Below are 17442 nucleotides of genomic sequence, written 5' to 3'. Positions count from 1 at the left end.
GTATTTCCCTCTATCGGAAGTCCCTCCCTCGCTGCTAAACCACAAACCAATGTAACAAAGGCGCGCCCTCCGTCTCTCCAATAACGCTCATTAGGAGCATCCCGTACCAGTCGCTTGTGGTCAGAAAAATAGTCAATTTTGCTTCCGATCAGTGGGTGGCGCTCGGTTAAATCCGTCTTTCCGGTTTGCCGTGCGTTGCCAGGGCGACGGGCGCAGTGGCAGGCTCCACTGTGGATAAGCTGCCGAGCAGGGAGTAATCCAAGAAAACTGAATTTAAATACACGGAATCATGGCGGCGATTTTAGACGCATTATGGGAGGACAGGGACGTCAGATTCGACATCACTACACAGTAAGACTCATTGCGAACAATGTTTGACCCATTCTGTAGCGTGCAATAACACATTCAAGTGGCTAAATGAGATACCTGTATATCGATTTAAGAGACCATTTGGGATGTCATTTCTATTTCATCCTGCAAAAACAATGCATTTGGCTCCCAGGCAGATGAAAACCCGCGCAGGAGAGGTGCTGATAGACTGTCTGGACTCTATCGAGGACACCAAGGGAAACAACGGCGACAGAGGTGAAGATAAGACCATAAATAAGACACTAAATAAGTATCTGAAAGTATATCATCTTCAATGTTCCAGTCTGGTTCTCATCATGCACATTCACTCTACAGGACGACTGCTGGTCACCAACCTGAGGATCATTTGGCATTCTCTGGCTCTCCCCAGAGTTAATTTGTGTGAGTAACGTTATAGCAGCTTCGTGAATACATCAGTTTAGTATATATTCATGTTAATCTAAATCAATCTTGTCGTTTTGTTTCTTTTCATAGCTGTGGGCTACAACTCCATCATTAACATCACCACTCGGACGGCTAACTCGGTAAGTGAACCGGTGTTCTGAGTAGATCCTTGTTTGAATCTGTCTAATGATTATAAATAATGTTGGTAGCATGACCTGTATCATAAACCAGGGCAAATTCGAAACTGTAAATGAGCAGTAAAACCCAATGAGTTGAACTGTGATCTTACAATCTGAACCAAATCAATGAATAAAGTTTACGTTTTAAAACCCGCTCTTCGCTGTGTCGCTCCAGAAACTGCGCGGTCAAACGGAGGCCCTCTACATCCTGACCAAGTCCAACAACACCAGATTTGAGTTCATCTTCACCAACGTGGTTCCCGGGAGTCCCAGACTGTTCACCTCAGTCATCGCCGTGCACAGGTACAACAATGATCGGCTTTACAGCAGCTTTACAGTGGCTTGTAACACTCACACCAGGTGTGAGCATCACAAGCCGTTTGAAAATCAGCCTTTCCCTGTGCCCTAGTGACATCACTAGTGGGCGTGTCGACCTAGATGTATGACGGATAGATCAGCACCATTTGCTACAGTCCACTGGTTAGGCTGGTCGACTGATCTATCCAGCGTACATCTAGGTGGACACGCCCACTTGTGATGTCACTAGGGCGCAGGGAAAGTTGTTTGTGTACATCATGCAGTGTGTAACGCACCTACGTCATGTTTAGGGCCTATGAGACGTCCAAAATGTACCGGGACCTGAAGCTGCGTGGTGCCCTCATCCAGAACAAGCAGCTCCGCCTCCTCCCTCTGGAGCAGGTGTACGACAAGATCAACGGCGTCTGGAATCTGTCCAGCGACCAGGTACGTTGCTCATGAAAGGCGTGATATTACGCCACCAGGTGTGGGTGTGAACGGCTCGTTACAAGCCGTTTGAAAATCTGTCTTTCCCTGTGCCTTAGTGACATCACTAGTGGATAGCTGGATAGATCAGTCGACCAGCCTACCCGGTGGACTGTAGCAAATGTTGCTGATCTATCCGTCATACATCTAGGTGGACACGCCCACTAGTGATGTCACTAAGGCACACTAAGTCACATTCACACCTGATGGCATGATATCACCACTTTAAGATCTGAGGGGAAACTGTCTTCTCTGAGCCACGCGGGTCGTGACGCCTCTCGGGGATGAGATCCAGTGGATCCTTCGGGGTTATTGAGTGGGGTTGGTCTCGTTTTTCAGGGTAATCTCGGCACGTTCTTCATCACTAACGTCCGTATCGTCTGGCACGCCAACATGAACGAGAGCTTCAACGTCAGCATCCCCTATCTGCAGATCGTACGTACGCCTGACGTGGAGAAGTTATCAACATTCATGTTGTCCTAATTATCATCATATGATCATTACAATGATCATAAACTCTTTACACACACACACACACACACACACACACACACACACACACACACACACACACACACACACACACACACACACAGACACACACACAAACACAAACACAAACATTTTTTCTTTGCTGTTCTCTCCCCAAAGCGATCCATCCGAATAAGAGACTCAAAGTTTGGCTTGGCGCTGGTGATTGAGAGCTCCCAGCAGGTAAATATCTCCATGTGACTCATTCATTCATTCTCCTTCCTACAACACGACCGTGTCATCATATCTGAGTAACCACGTCTCCTTCACCCCAGACCGGTGGATATGTGCTGGGGTTCAAGATCGACCCGATGGACAAGCTCCAGGACGCGGTGAAGGAGATCAACTCCCTGCATAAGGTCTATTCGGCCAACCCCATCTTTGGAGTGGACTACGAAATGGAGGAGAAGGTGGGACAACACTAATACAGCACTAATGCATACAGTATCATCCCAATACATTGTTTGGTGTCCGTTCAGTGTGTGTTGCCTGGCGGGTCTCTCTCTCTCTCTCTCTATCTCTATCTCTATCTCTCTCCCTCTCTGTCTCTCTCTCTGTCTCCCTGCCTCCCTGTCCCTCCCCCCCTCCCTCTGATATTGACGGTGTTGTCTGGTTCCCTCCCCAACATGGCCTCCAGCCCCAGCCCTTGGAGGAGATGACCGTGGATCAGCTCCCCGACGACGTGGAGATAGAGCCTGACGAGCAGACGGACGCCTTCACCGTGAGTGAACATCTATCCCCACATATATCACCACAGTCTATCCCCACATATATCACCACAGTCTATCCCCACATATATCACCACAGTCTATCCCCACATATATCACCACAGTCTATCCCCACATATATCACCACAGTCTATCCCCACATATATCACCACAGTCTATCCCCACATATATCACCACAGTCTATCCCCACGTCTATCACCACAGTCTATCCCCACATATATCACCACAGTCTATCCCCACATATATCACCACAGTCTATCCCCACGTCTATCACCACAGTCTATCCCCACGTCTATCCCAACATCTATCCCCACTACAACCAGATCTATCCCGACTATAACCACATCTAGTACATTCTATATATATTTTTAAAAAATAACCCTTTTGTCATTTAGTTTTTGTTTTAAAAAAAAACACTTATTTTGAGAGCCTCTACCCCAATTTCGTTGCACTTTGTGCAATGACAATAAAGAGATTCTGATTCTGATCTATCCCCATGACCACATCTAACCCCACTACCACCACATCTATCCCCACATCTATCACCACATCCACCACCCCATCTATCACCTCCTCATCCTCCCTGGAGAGTAACGCTCTCACGCACACCAGGTGGCGCGTAGGCCTGGTGGGGGTGTTGTTGTGGCTCCACCCACATTTCCACAACACATTTATAGGATAGGATGTCATTCTCTCTCTCTCTCTCTCTCTCACACACACACACACACACACACACACACACACACACACACACACACACACACACACACACACACACACACACACACACACACACACACACACACACACACACACACACACACACACACACACACACACAAACCAAGACACACTACCACTATGCATGTATTAGTAACGAGTCGACTAACGATATCGCCGACGACCATTCTATGTTGATCCTACTAGCTTCTTGTTGTTCTAAGTGGAAAAGCCGCACGGTCCCACTGCCATATATGGGCAGTCACTCATGAGGTCATCGTCCACTTACTGTCTGTTGTTATGTATGGATGGCTGTTCCCTAGTGCATACTGCATTACACAGTAGCATACCACCAATCAATTATATTCCTGGTCGTAAGCTATGTTTTCCCCCTCTTCTGTTTGTAGGCCTACTTTGCTGATGGAAACAAGGTAAATTTCAAGCATTATTCACACATTAAGGCATCCACTAAAAGTTCCTATTAACGCTGTGTGTATGGGTACTTCCCCAAGGCTACTCTTAACCTGTGTTTATTACCTTTCCAAAGCAACTGGACAGGGAGCCCGTGTTCTCTGAGGAGCTGGGGCTGGCCATCGAGAAGCTGAAGGAGGGATTCACCCTCCAAGGACTGTGGGAGGTTATGGGAAGTTGAATGAGTTTCGAACAATACCAGTTAAATATGTATCTTCTGTAAGTATGTGTATAAGGGCGTTAGGAGTATGAGGCTGTATTTATTTTTAGGGGAAAATACTATTTGTAAAGTTTGTAAAGCTGCTAGTTTTGTATTGTAGGCCTGTAAGAGTTAATTAATCTGGTGGTTGTTTATTAGGGGTCCAACTTAAAAAAAAAAATATATTTCTTACTTTGGATTCCTTCTTTATAACAAAATAAACAAATTGCCAAAGGAAACATAGAAATGTGTTGTTTTTTACCTTGCAAATAACACATTTCAACATTAAAATCGTTCAATCTATGAATCTATTTGCAGCTGTGTTGCTGTGTCACTGATGAAGACCCCTAATTATGAATAGAAATGTATTATTATAAAACATTTGGAGGCAGTAGCCAATCCAAGGGCTGATATGAAAATACGAAAGCGCCATTTGTATAATAGAAACCAAATTAAACGAACCCCATAGTCATATACCTTCACGATAGATTGATTATCCGTCATAGTTACGGGTAAACAATGACTCCCTTCATTTGACACTGGTCATTTCATTTCTCTGGAAACACTGATCACAGTCTAAATACAAAACCACTACAGGAGCCCAAGCATTTTACAAACAGCCGAGGTCAGACGGTGATCTGCCAGGCTGTCAGCTGTTCACTGTCTACCACTTCTCAATGGGTCTCCTCACACTTTAACGTAGTGTGTGACTCGGCTGTCCTGAGACATGACTCCATCCATCACCCACGCCTGAGGCAGTGTTCCGTCGTGTCTGTGACTCATCAACTGGACCGCTCCACACATTCACGTCCACAGAACACAGCGCGGTCAAATATCAAACACAAACTGTGAAGTGCCACCGATGAATAAATAGGTTGCCGAAGGTTATTTTTACGCGCTCATGTAACATTGTTGACCCTTATCACTAGGGCGACTAGTTGAGTTCCTTGTTGTTTGTGGTTAATGACAGCTGTGTGACGCTCACAGGCCAAACTGAATTCTTCCCAGATTGGCCCGGTGACTATTTTTAGAGGGGGCTCAGTCAAACCGGAGGGGGGCTTTAAATGTGGCTGCCTATAGTCCTCTGTCTCTTCAACCAGCAGCCAGCACAGCGTGGCTCCCACACCTTCCCCTCTATCCTACTGCTCTCACGTCGGACATGGACCCCCAGGGCCTGCGAGAGGACCTCCGGATGTTCCAGAGCACCCTCCTCCAGGACGGGCTGAAGGAGCTCCTGAACGAGAACAAGTTTGTGGACTGTGCCCTGAAGGTGGGCGACCGGAGCTTCCCCTGCCACCGGCTCATCCTGGCCGCCTGCAGCCCCTACTTCAGGGAGCTCTTCTTCTCCGAAGAGGGCGCCGAGGAGGAGGCCGGGGAGAAGGAGGTGGTGCTGGAGGACGTGGACGCCGGCACCATGGAGATGATCGTGAAGTACATGTACTCGGCCGACATCGACATCAACGACGAGAACGTCCAGGACATCCTGGCCGTGTCCCACCGGCTGCAGATCCCCTCGGTGTTCACCGTGTGCGTGAACTACCTCCAGAAGAGGCTGAACCTGAAGAACTGCCTGGCGGTGTTCCGGCTGGCCCTGCTGCTCAACTCGCCGCGGCTGGCCGTGTCCGCCCGGGAGTGCGTGGCGCTGCACTTCGAGACGCTGGCCACGCAGGAGGACTTCCTGGAGCTGGGCCTGCGCGAGCTGCTGGCCATCATAGGCGCGGATGCCCTCAACGTGGAGAAGGAGGAGGCTGTGTTCGAGGCGCTGATGCGCTGGGTCCGCAAGGACAAGGAGAGCCGCGCCAAGACGCTGGGCGAGGCCTTCGACTGCGTGCGCTTCCGCCTGCTGCCGGAGAAGTACTTCCTGGAGAAGGTGGCGAAGGATGACATCGTCACGGCCGACCCAGAGCTCGTTAAGAAGATCGCGCTCATCAAGGACGCCTTCGGCGGGAAGCTCCCCGAGCTGAAGAAGGTGGAGGAGGGGGAGGAAGAGGACGCGCTGCCCGGGTTCCTCAGCGACCAGCGGCGTGTGGGCATGTACAACAAGGACCTGCTGCTGATGATCAACGACGCGGTGGCCGTGGCGTACGACGGCGTGGAGAACGAGTGCTTCCTGGCAGCCGTGGCTGAGCAGATCCCTCGGAACCACGAGTGCCTGAGGACCAGGAAGAACCAGCTTTACGTCCTGGGGGGGCTGTTTGTGGACGAGGAGGACAAGGACGCCCCCCTGCAGTGCTACCTCTACCAGGTGATGGGATTATTATGTATTAATGTGGGTTATTAATATGATATATTTACATTGATTCTGTTCAAATTAATTCGATGTTATATATATTTATATATATACTTCGTTTTATATTTATTATATATACACACATTCATTATAAGTTCATATTATAATAATATTCATAAAGTTAATGTTATATTAATGTTGAAAGTCAATATATAAACGTTGCTGATTCTATCGCTACCTACTCATGGTATATAATTATTATAATAATGGTATTATTGTATAGTTGGATGATATTTGATTGTTTTCTGCTGCAGTTGGACAGTCTGGGGGGCCAGTGGACGGCTCTTCCTCCCATGCCCTCCCCAAGATGTCTGTTCTCCATGGGGGAGTTTGAGAACCTCATCTTCGCTATAGCAGGAAAGGACCTGCAGTCCGACGAGTCTGTGGATACCGTTATGTGTTATGACACTGAGTGAGTACATCTACTATTAGTACACAGAGTGTGAGTACTGAATATTATGACACTGAGAGGGTAAACAGAATATTATGACACTGAGAGGGTAAACAGAATATTATGACAGTGAGTCCGTACTTCAGCTATTAGCACACCGAGTATACTTTATAGTATGACACTGGGAGTATACTGAATATTGTGACAGTGTGTATAATGAGTATAATGACACTGAGAGATTATACTGAATAGCCTCGTATATAAACTATTATGACATAGTGTGTACACTGAATATTATGATACTGAGACAGCATAATGAATATTATGACACTGAGAGAGTATATTGAATATTCAAATACTGTGAGAGTATACTGAATATTATGGCAAATATTATAAAACAAAGTGTGTATACTGAATATCAAGAGACAAGAGAGAGTATACTTAATATTCTATCAACGTTTTTGAGTCACTTATATCTGTATATGTTTCTGTGCCCCCAGCAAAATGAAGTGGAGCGAAACCAAGAAGTTACCGGTGATGATCCACGGCCACAGCGTGGTCTCAGAGAACGGGCTGGTGTACTGCATCGGAGGAAAGACCGACGAAAAGTAAGAGACTATACCTCGATATATATCCATCCATGTGGAAATAATACGTTCATTTCCCAAGGCTAACATCCACTCCTCTGCCACTTCATCGGTGAAGCAAAGCGCTGAGCAAGATGTTTGCGTACAACCACAAGAAGTCGGAGTGGAAGGACGTGGCCGCTATGCAGACGGCCCGCTCCATGTTCGGAGCGGTGGTCCACAAGGGACGGCTCATCGTGGCGGGGGGCGTGAACGAGGACGGGCTCACCAACTCGTGTGAGGCCTACGACTTCGGGATGAATAAGTATGCTCACTAATGTTGTAGTCATGATGATAATAAGCTTGTTATCCTTATTACATCAAAGAGTATTCTCTACTTTTTAACCATTTTGCCAGGCAGGTGCATTCAAGCAAGCAATGTGATACTTTTCTATGAGTAACCAAAGGTAATCAAGTTATTTGTCCTTGATCAAACGTATTGATTCTTTAAAATGTATGTTCACATTCATTTTAGTTTTGTGTTCAATCTAGTTTCTCCTCTATCGTAGCCTCTACCCATTGCATCACTAATGGAAATATTAAAATCAAATCAGTCATTATTTCAGAATCACCATGGTCGTATTTTGCTATGATAAACTTTGTTTTGGGTAAATGAATATACGTTCTTTAGCATGCTTTCTAAGAATGCTGTCTAACACGGTGGTGTTCCGGGTTCCAGGTGGACGCCCTTCACAGACTTCCCCCAGGAGAGGAGCTCCGTCAACCTGGTCAGCTGCGGGGGGCTGCTCTACGCAGTGGGGGGCTTTGCCCTGGTGGAGCTGGAGAACAAGGAGTGTGGCCCCAGCGAGATCACCGATATCTGGCAGTACGTAATCCCTTCCTACCTGTGGTTAGCGTCATACCGTCGATGAAGTAATCCTAACGTGGAAACATGCGTATGTGTTGAAGATGGTTGATGGTTGGGAGAGAGTGATTGTGAGACCGGGTTTTGTCTGCTCCACGTGTAAATAGGGTGATATTATACCACCAGGTGAGTGTCATCAGCTGGTTACAAGCCATTTGAAACACCGTCTTTTCCTGTGTCTCAGTGACATCACATGTGGGAGTGTCCACCTAGATGTACGCTGGATAGATCAGTCCACCAGCCAAACCTGTGGACTGTAGAAAATGGTGCTTATCTAGCCTTCATACAGCTAAGCGGACACTCCCACTTGTGATTTCACTAAAACGCAGGGAAAAAACGATTATCAAATGGCTCGTGACGGCTGATCACTCACACCTTGTGGCAGAATGTCACCCCTTAAAGGTTATCATTACCTGGAGCCATGCGTTTGTGTTGGATGAAGCCGGTCCACGGTAGAGAGAGAGAGTTAGTGAGAGAGGCTGTGGTCGGCTCCAGGTGTTAACATGAGGCTGCTCCCTCCTGAAGGTACGATGAGGACAAGAAGGAGTGGACAGGGATGATCAAGGACATGCGCTACGCCGCCGGAGCCAGCTGTGTGGCCATGCGGCTCAACGCAGCCCGGATGCCGAAGCTTTGAACCCAGCTGCGGGGCCAGAAGGCCCAAGCTGTGAGGCCCGCTAGACCTCTGAAGAATGAAGTCCCGCCTCCGAGGCTCCTGGTTCCGTCGGACAAATGTCTAGGGGTAACAACATGGGGGTTTTCGAATGACCGTACATAACAAACTCTGTAGGTGGCGAAGAAGTAGAAGCTGCGTCACGTTTTGAACTCCACACTTTTTCCATCTAGTTTCGACTGGGTTTTTGGATTGTCGGTGCAGTTAAAGTAGTAAACTATTATTAATGCTACGTTAACGGCACAGAAAATCCAAAAACCCAGTCGAAACTAGATGGAAAGGGTGCGTAGTTCAAAACGTGATGCAGCTTTTACTACTTCGCCACCTACGGAGTTTGTTATGTATGGTCATTCCAAAAGAACATGTTATTTCCCATTAAACTGGGACTTCTGGTCACCCTATCACAAGTGATAAAATAGCGTGGCAAGCCACTCAGCAAAAATGTGCGTTTGACAACAATGCGCGGGCCGCACTAACACCAGACTTTGATGTCAAGTAGGGGGCCACAAAATATCATCCCGCGGGCCTCAATTGGCCCCCGGGCCGCGAGTTTGAGACCCCTGCATTAGACCGAGGGAACCAGAGCCTCAGAGGCGGGACTTATTCTTCAGAGGTCTATGGGGCCAGGAAGGGTGACAGTCACAGGAGTGTAATGTTGTATTTCATTTGACTGCGAGTTCCATGTGGGTATTTTAGTGCTGTTGAATACACTGATTTGAATTCAGTTTGCCTTATTTTAATTTTGCTTTTTTTTTTTTTTAAATAAACATACTTTAATTGTAGGTTATTTAAGTGTGATTCTTTCCTGCATTTAGGCACAACTAGTAAAACAGAAAATATTGGAATAAAAGTAGGAAATGCGAAACTACGTCACAATCCCACTAAGTCACATTCAGAACAGCAGTTGAACACAAACATCACGCTGTACATGACCAAAACATGACAATGTGTCTTGTAGCGACGGGATAAGCATATGAACATTCACACAAACAAAAAAGTTATACAAATATATATTTTATTATATAAAAACATTTTAGTTTTTAAACAACATAAAATAGGCCACTCGAAGTAAAATACACAGTTTTTGGAGCAAATAAGGAACACTTAAAAAAAAAAAAAAACATGATTGTTCAACTCCATCCCAGTGTTGAGGGTTTTGTCGATGGTAACATTGATGTTCATACTTCAGTTAAGACGACACCTCAGTAAATATTTTCTTCTTAAGGTATCCAACCCAGGCGTCTTGCGTGGACAGCTCCATCGAATTCCACTCATAATGGGGGATCTGCCCAAACAAATACAACAATTACCGAACATCTTTATGAAATCTGCCCGTTACAATCATGGTTCACCTCAGATACATCCTTTTCCATCGTCACCCAGACAGTCACCTTGGAGGTGTATCTCACCTGAACAACACGGTATCCCATGATCTCCAGGTGCCTCTTCCTCATGCCCGTCTCCCCCTTCATGTGGCGAGAGTTCTTACAGAACGCCTTTGAATCCAAGAAGTCCACAGCGACCCTGAAAACACCAAGGGTCCAAACAGCGAGTCAGACGAGCGACCGGGCTGTCATCGAACGGACATGTGACCAAAGCCTCGAGTCCTATTGGTTTACCGCTGTGCTCCGGGTGGCAGCTCGTTCATGACCGTCTCCGTTGGCTCCGCCCTCCACTGGACCTTCCCGCCGTCCGTGATCTGCAGGGTGTTGGGCTCGCTGTAGGCTACGGGCCGGTTGTACCGGTCCAACACGCACTCAAAGTCTAACAGGAGAACCGCACAGGAAGGGTCAGAGTGGGACACAGACCCTGCACATGCAACCTGGGGCTTCGGATCAGAGACCCCCCCCCCCCCCATAAATAGAGTTGAGTCGTGTATAGCTTCAGCGTCCGACACCCACCTATGGTGTAGAAATAGGGCGTGAGCACCGACGCCCTGGCCCGGTCCGCACCACCCAGGACCTCGGCCAGGATTTTGTGGATTTGCTTTTGGACCAGACTGCTGGAGAAACTCCCTGGAGAACACAGCACATCGGACACCGTTTGGACCGGGTTCGACATGAGAGGTGCCAAAGAACCTGACCGTTGCTACATTTAGCAGACGCTTTTATCCAAAGCGAATTACAATAAGTAAATTAGTCGGAAGAAAGAGAGAAAATATATCGCTATCGGTACAGTAAGGATGACATGCATCTGAAACAGTAATATAAAAAAATAAAATAAAATAAATAACAGTAATAATAATAATGACATGCGTCTGGAATCCCTGTACATCGCTCTGTAAGGGCGCGTCTCCTATATGACTAAACGAGTCGCTGAACCCTGCAAGAGAAGCGGACCTTTCTTCTGTAGCTGCTGGCAGTAGCGCGCGTGGAACCAGGGAACCTGGTACTCGGGACACTCCAGACACACGGCGCGGTTCACCTCCATCAGCCGAAGGCGGATCCGCATGTTGAGCAGGTCGGGCATAGCTGTGGTGGGGAGAAGGAGCGGTCGAGTTATTGCATCACCAATTTTATGCAATCATACTTAGATTAACAATAATAATAACAATTATTATTATTATAATAATAATTCTTTTTTTTTATTGTTATTATGTAATAATTATATATTTTTAGATAATGTCACTTTTTATAAATGCGCTCGTCACAATTGTCTGCTCCTTCAAAAACCCAATTAACAAAGTCTAAAAATGATTATGTGATAATGATCATGTTCTAAGAAAACCGCCAGCACCTACTTTCTAGGTGCGCGTCGAGTTTGGCGAGGAAGTCCACGTTGAAGATTTCTCTAAACACTTCTTCAGGAAAGCAGTCGGCCACGACCAGAGCGTAGGCCAGCAACACCAACATGTGGGGGTCGAAGGACCCTGGAGACACAGGGAGGAACTCTGAGACACGCACACCTGTGACTAGATACAACACGCACACACACGTGGGACTAGATACAACACACACACACACACACGTTGGACTAGATACAACACACACACACCTGTGACTAGATACAACACACACGCCTGTGACTAGATACAACGCACACACGTGGGACTAGATACAACACACACACACCTGAGACTAGATACAACTCACACACCTGAGACTAGATACAACACACACCTGGGACAAGATACAACACAAACACACACCTGGGTCTACATACAACACACACACACACCTGGGACTAGATACAACACACACACACACACACACCTGGGTCTACATACAACACACACACACCTGTGACTACATACAACACACACACCTGTGACTACGTACAACACACACACCTGGGACTAGATACAACACACACACACACCTGGGACTAGATAAAACACACACACAAACCTTTGACTAGATACAACACACACCTGGGACTAAATACAACACACACACCTGTGACTAGATACAACACACACACAAACCTTTGACTAGATACAACACGCACACACCTTGGACTAGATACAACACACACACCTGTGATACATACACATCGACACCAGAGGGCCCGTCACACTTACTGATGTGAGGTTTTAGGTGCTCGATGCAGACGTCAAACAGCTCGTCTGCGGTCGGAGAGTCGTAGTTGAGGACGGCGAAGGGGAGCAGTGTGGCGTAGGTGGCGGAAGGATGGATCTGGAGAATATGAGGAAACAATGAAATACATTACTCATCAGACGGACGCACACACACATTGATGCGCACACACACACACACACACACACACACACACACACACACACACACACACACACACACACACACACACACACACACACACACACACACACACACACACACACCCGTCTATGTCACAAATAAAATAGACTGAAACCAGTCCGTCATTTGTGTGTGTGTGACATATAATCACTTGTAATATGTAGTAAATAATCAGCATAAACTTCCCCTGCACACACACATACTCCTGCACACACACACACACACACACACACACACACACACACACACACACACACACACACACACACACACACACACACACACACACACACACACACACACACACACACACACACACACACACACACGTCTATGTCACAAATAAAATAGACTGAAACCAGTCTATGCCATTTGTGTGTGTGTGTGACATATAACATCCCCTGCACACACACATACACACTCACAAACACACACACAACCCCCCCCCCCCCCCCCCCCCCCCCCCCCCCACACACACACACACCTTGTCGATGTCCTTCAGGGTGACCGTGGCGATGCGGTCCAGCAGCGGGGCACACAGGTGGTTGGTCTTGGTGAGCAGGTGCGCCAGGTCGGGCACGCTGCTCCAGCTCACCTGCGCCGTCATCCTCTGCAGCGTGGCCATGGTGTGCTCCAGCAGCGTCTCCTCGAACCACTCGCCCGAGGCGTAGCGCAGCTCGTCCAGCAGCACGTCCAGGCGGTCCGCCGTGTCCAGCCGCTCGTGGCCGCAGCGGCTGAGCCCCTGCAGCAGCCGCACGTACTGGCTGGGCGAGCTGTGGCGGTAGGAGGCGTCGTTGCGCGCGCACTTGCCCACCGCCTGCGCCAGCGTGTTGAGGTCGCTGAGGTTGCACTGGGGGAGCACGGCGTCCAGACGCGCCACCACGCCCGCCTCCAGCCGCGGGCCGGGCAGGGTGGCCAGCACGCGCGTCAGCATGGTGACCTCCGAGGGGTACAGGCTGTCCTGGAGGAAGCTGGGCGGAGGGACGGAGGGGGGGGAGGAGAGGGACCGGGGGAGGAGAGGGAGGGAGGAGAGGGAGGAAGGGAGGGAGGAGATGGAGGGAGGGGAGGGAGGGAGGGAGGGAGAGAGGAGAGGGAGGGAGGGAGAGAGGGAGGGAGGGCGGAGAGGGAGGGAGGGCCAGAGAGAGGGGGGGAGGGAGGGAGGAGAGGGAGGGAGGGAGGGAGGGAGGGAGGATGGAGAGGGAGGGAGGGAGGGAGGGAGGGAGGGAGGGAGGGAGGGCCAGAGAGAGGGGGGGAGGGAGGGTGGGAGGGCCGGAGGGCCGGAGGGCCGGAGGGCCGGAGGGGGAGGGCCAGAGGGGGAGGGAGGGAGGGAGGGAGGGAGGGAGGGAGGGCCAGAGGGAGAAAGCCGTTAGCCCCGGGCTGAGTCAACCACGCTGCAGAGCACGGCCAGACCAGACGACCACCCACCTGATGAGGATGCTCCGTAACTTGTTGAACAGCTCAGGGTTCTGGTAGTGCAGCAGGAAGAGGGCCTGGGTGATCCTCGCCACCTCCATGGATTTGTAGACTCTAAGGTTCTTTTGGATTATTGATGCAATCCTGAAAAGGTACAACATCCGGTTCACTTTGAGGTTGTTGTTATATTGTAATGCTTAAAGGTCATCTGGTTCTCTAAAAAAAAGGAGAGGGAGCGAACGAGTGGTACCTACTTGTTGATCAGGTTGAGGTTCCTACACTGGATCTCCTCGAGCCCCTCAGCGAGTATCAAGGCCTGCTGTGGATTGAACTCGTCGGCCAATAGGAGTGCAGTGCTCTCCAACCTACAAGCGAACAGAAAATATACAGAATACAAGATTGGATCCAAGTGAGTCTGAAGTTGATTGTCTCTGTTTTCATGCACACAATTCATATTTACATTGCTTTTAGACGCATGAATGCATTTCATCGATTCCCCATGATGAAACATAAGATCTCAATCGCGGTGTGTGGAACAACCAGGTGCCGTGAACATAAAACAACACAAAAGGCCTCAAACCGACCATTCTCTGATCTCCGTGCTGGCCATGGGACACAGCGCCACAAAGAGCTTGGTGAAGGCGGCGGGGTCGGTGCTGGAGTCGATCAGCTCCGTCAGCCGCTGCTTGGCCGCCAGCCGGAACTCGCAGTTGTTGAACTGCAGCGACTGGTAGAGGCCCATGATGATGCTCAGGTTCTCCGCATCCATCCGCGGGACACTCCGCAGCAGGATCCGGTTGCACTTCTCCAGCAGGGGGCGCCGGCCGAAGCGGATGTTGCGCAGGAACTGCACCACCCTGCGGGGGTTGTTGTACTTCACGGGGTCCATGGAGTCCAGCAGGTGGTCCGCCCGGTCCAGGAGCCGGTCTCTCAGGCGAGGGGACACCATGGGGGACACGCTGATCATCAGCACGGTCAGGATCCTAGAAAGAGGAAACGGAGGAAAGACATTTACAGTTAGAAAATCACAGGGAGTTAGAAATTATGAATAGGCTGGAAATAGGTGAGACCTAGTATTGCTATGCCGGGGCAGGATAGTCTAGTGGTTAGGCGGTTTCCAAAATCTATCCCGGGGAAGGATAGTGGGGTGGGTTGGGGTGTTTCAAGAGGTACTGGGTTGGATCATCAAGGTACACAGCCTGCCTGTAAACAAAGCTTTACCTGCTCCGTAATGACACGCACCTCCATTCACTGCAGGTCGCTTCGGATAAAGGTGTCTGCTAAATGGCTGAATGGCAAATGGTGGTAAAGAGTTCCCACCTGGCATCGTTGATGGTCGAGAGCTTCCGGGACAGAATGTCCGTGATGCGTCCCATCAGCGGACTCAGCTGCAGTTGTTGATCATTCAGACAAATGGCGAACTTGGAGAGGGAAGACAGCGGGAAACTGCGAGACAAAAACAAAAACATGTGCTGCTCGTGATCCCTCTCGAGTCAAGCCATAGGACTCAATGAGATCTGATATGCAGTAATAACAATAGTAATAATGATAATAATACCTATCTAGTCTTACAGAGGCTTCAGAAACCAGCTGCTGAACTAGCGAGTCATGAGGTTCCACATGGAGTCTGAAAGCAAGAGGAAACAAACTTTGTTATTAGGGGCGAGATATTTAGCTTCAACGTGAGTCTATGACCTTGTTTCACTGTACCTGAGAAAATCATATAGCATATCCACTAGCAAGCAGTCATCCATGAGGGAGATCTTGTTTTCGGCCAAAACTCTGAGGGTCAGAAACTGAGGGTGGCTCTTGACCGCCCCGACCGTCCTTAATAATTGTGGTTTCTCTTTCTGGAACTGCCACAGCATCCCCACCGCACAACCCACATGGTTCACCGCAAACTTGGCCTTGTTCCTGCCCACTACCTCAAACACTTGGTCTTCACTGAAGCACACCTTCAGCTGATCCAGGACTAGGTCCCGGTTTCCTGGCCCACTGTACACAGACCTGCGCACACAGGCACTGGCCAGGTGCAGACGAAACATGGCCCAACGTCTAGGCTCCCTTTAAGAGCAGAGAAGAGTCCCCATCCTGAGACTGTGACTACTGTCCAGGTTAGCTGAGGGAAAAAGTCCTTGACATCCACATGAGGTCACTAGGGTACAGTGCAGATGTTTTCCTGACAACTGCTGTCATCTAGCTGCCATCTAGGGAAGGAAATGAAGAAAGGGAGGAAGGATTAATTCAGGAAGTCAAAGTATTATATAGGAAGGTATATTGGATTATACTGGCATAAATAATAAACTAATATTTACTAAATAAACTACCCAAACTCAATTTTGCATGACAAGCCAAACCCTCAGATAGAAAATCATCTTTACAAGATATTAAAAATACAAAGATCTGTGAATGGTATTGGAAAGTGGCATTACTATGGACTGCACCACTGGTCTGACTTTGTATTAAGTAAGGCTGCTCAGCCCAGTATGAAGTCATGCTGCTCACATGGGAGGTAGAACAACGTCCACGAAACGACCGACACACAACGCATTTGTCACTAAACGTGGAATTGGATTTATCTCTGAACGGATGACAGGATACTACTGAATTGGAAGCATAGACTGTACTTACAGTGAGTGTTCGCAAGGTTTATTATTTAGCATGTGTGCTATTCGATTTTACTTCCCTAGCCAGTGTTATGACGCGGAAAGTTCAAAGTGTAATCGTTGTGTTTTGCTCGCCCGTACATCCCGGGAGGGCGAGGCTTAGCCGAGTCCAACAACCTTAGGTTTAAGTAAAAGGCTGGAAATATAAATGTTGTATATCTTGGTCACATGGAAACAGTCATTCGTAGGTAGCAGATGAAGGGCATTATCCATGCCACCACAACACAAGTCATTGTCTGAAATCTTATCTAACCCTTTATTTTTTAAATAAAATATATATATTTGTAATAATACTCATATGCTGTATCACTGAGCCGACATACACATTTGTGGACCAACACTACGTATTTCATCTTCCCCCAACTGTTAATATTTGTATTTAACATTTTCCAATCCCCGGGAGCGCGGGGTTGCCTAGCGGCGGGCGGTCAGCTG

At 48.4% G+C, this 17442-nt stretch overlaps 3 protein-coding genes across 5 annotated transcripts; 2 read left to right on the top strand and 1 right to left on the bottom strand.

Moving 5' to 3' along the window:
* The first annotated feature begins 180 nt into the window (after positions 1-180).
* bbs5 (Bardet-Biedl syndrome 5) lies at positions 181-4611 on the top strand. The gene is made up of 12 exons (XM_060040803.1): positions 181-351; positions 503-585; positions 685-750; positions 844-893; positions 1108-1235; positions 1541-1676; positions 2055-2150; positions 2367-2429; positions 2522-2656; positions 2884-2967; positions 4102-4125; positions 4242-4611. Exons 1-12 carry the CDS (start codon positions 290-292, stop codon positions 4344-4346), a joined length of 1032 nt encoding a protein of 343 aa, XP_059896786.1. The 5' UTR covers positions 181-289; the 3' UTR covers positions 4347-4611.
* Positions 4612-5397: 786 nt separating this feature from the next.
* On the top strand, positions 5398-9960 carry klhl41a (kelch-like family member 41a). The gene is made up of 6 exons (XM_060040802.1): positions 5398-6609; positions 6909-7066; positions 7546-7653; positions 7751-7936; positions 8351-8497; positions 9062-9960. The coding sequence occupies exons 1-6, from the start codon at positions 5524-5526 to the stop codon at positions 9171-9173; spliced, it is 1797 nt and encodes a 598-aa protein (XP_059896785.1). The 5' UTR covers positions 5398-5523; the 3' UTR covers positions 9174-9960.
* A 247-nt stretch (positions 9961-10207) lies between these two features.
* Positions 10208-17097, bottom strand: fastkd1 (FAST kinase domains 1). 3 transcript variants are annotated; one of them, XM_060040798.1, is made up of 15 exons: positions 16973-17097; positions 16052-16548; positions 15900-15968; positions 15662-15787; positions 14926-15324; positions 14596-14706; positions 14354-14485; positions 13413-13899; positions 12730-12844; positions 11950-12078; positions 11549-11680; positions 11111-11224; positions 10829-10973; positions 10619-10733; positions 10208-10494 (listed from the first exon to the last, which is right to left on the bottom strand). In XM_060040798.1, exons 2-15 carry the CDS (start codon positions 16384-16386, stop codon positions 10399-10401), a joined length of 2505 nt encoding a protein of 834 aa, XP_059896781.1. In that variant the 5' UTR covers positions 16387-16548; positions 16973-17097; the 3' UTR covers positions 10208-10398. The 3 variants fall into 3 exon arrangements, with proteins under 3 accessions (XP_059896781.1, XP_059896783.1, XP_059896784.1); XM_060040800.1 differs by lacking the exon at positions 16973-17097 and adding an exon at positions 16774-16870; XM_060040801.1 differs by lacking the exons at positions 16052-16548; positions 16973-17097 and having other exon boundaries at positions 15914-15968.
* Between the last annotated feature and the right edge of the window lie 345 nt (positions 17098-17442).

Source organism: Gadus macrocephalus, chromosome 20, assembly GCF_031168955.1.
Source record: "Gadus macrocephalus chromosome 20, ASM3116895v1".
Lineage (NCBI taxonomy): Eukaryota > Metazoa > Chordata > Actinopteri > Gadiformes > Gadidae > Gadus > Gadus macrocephalus.
This window is presented reverse-complemented; position numbering and strand designations above follow the sequence as displayed.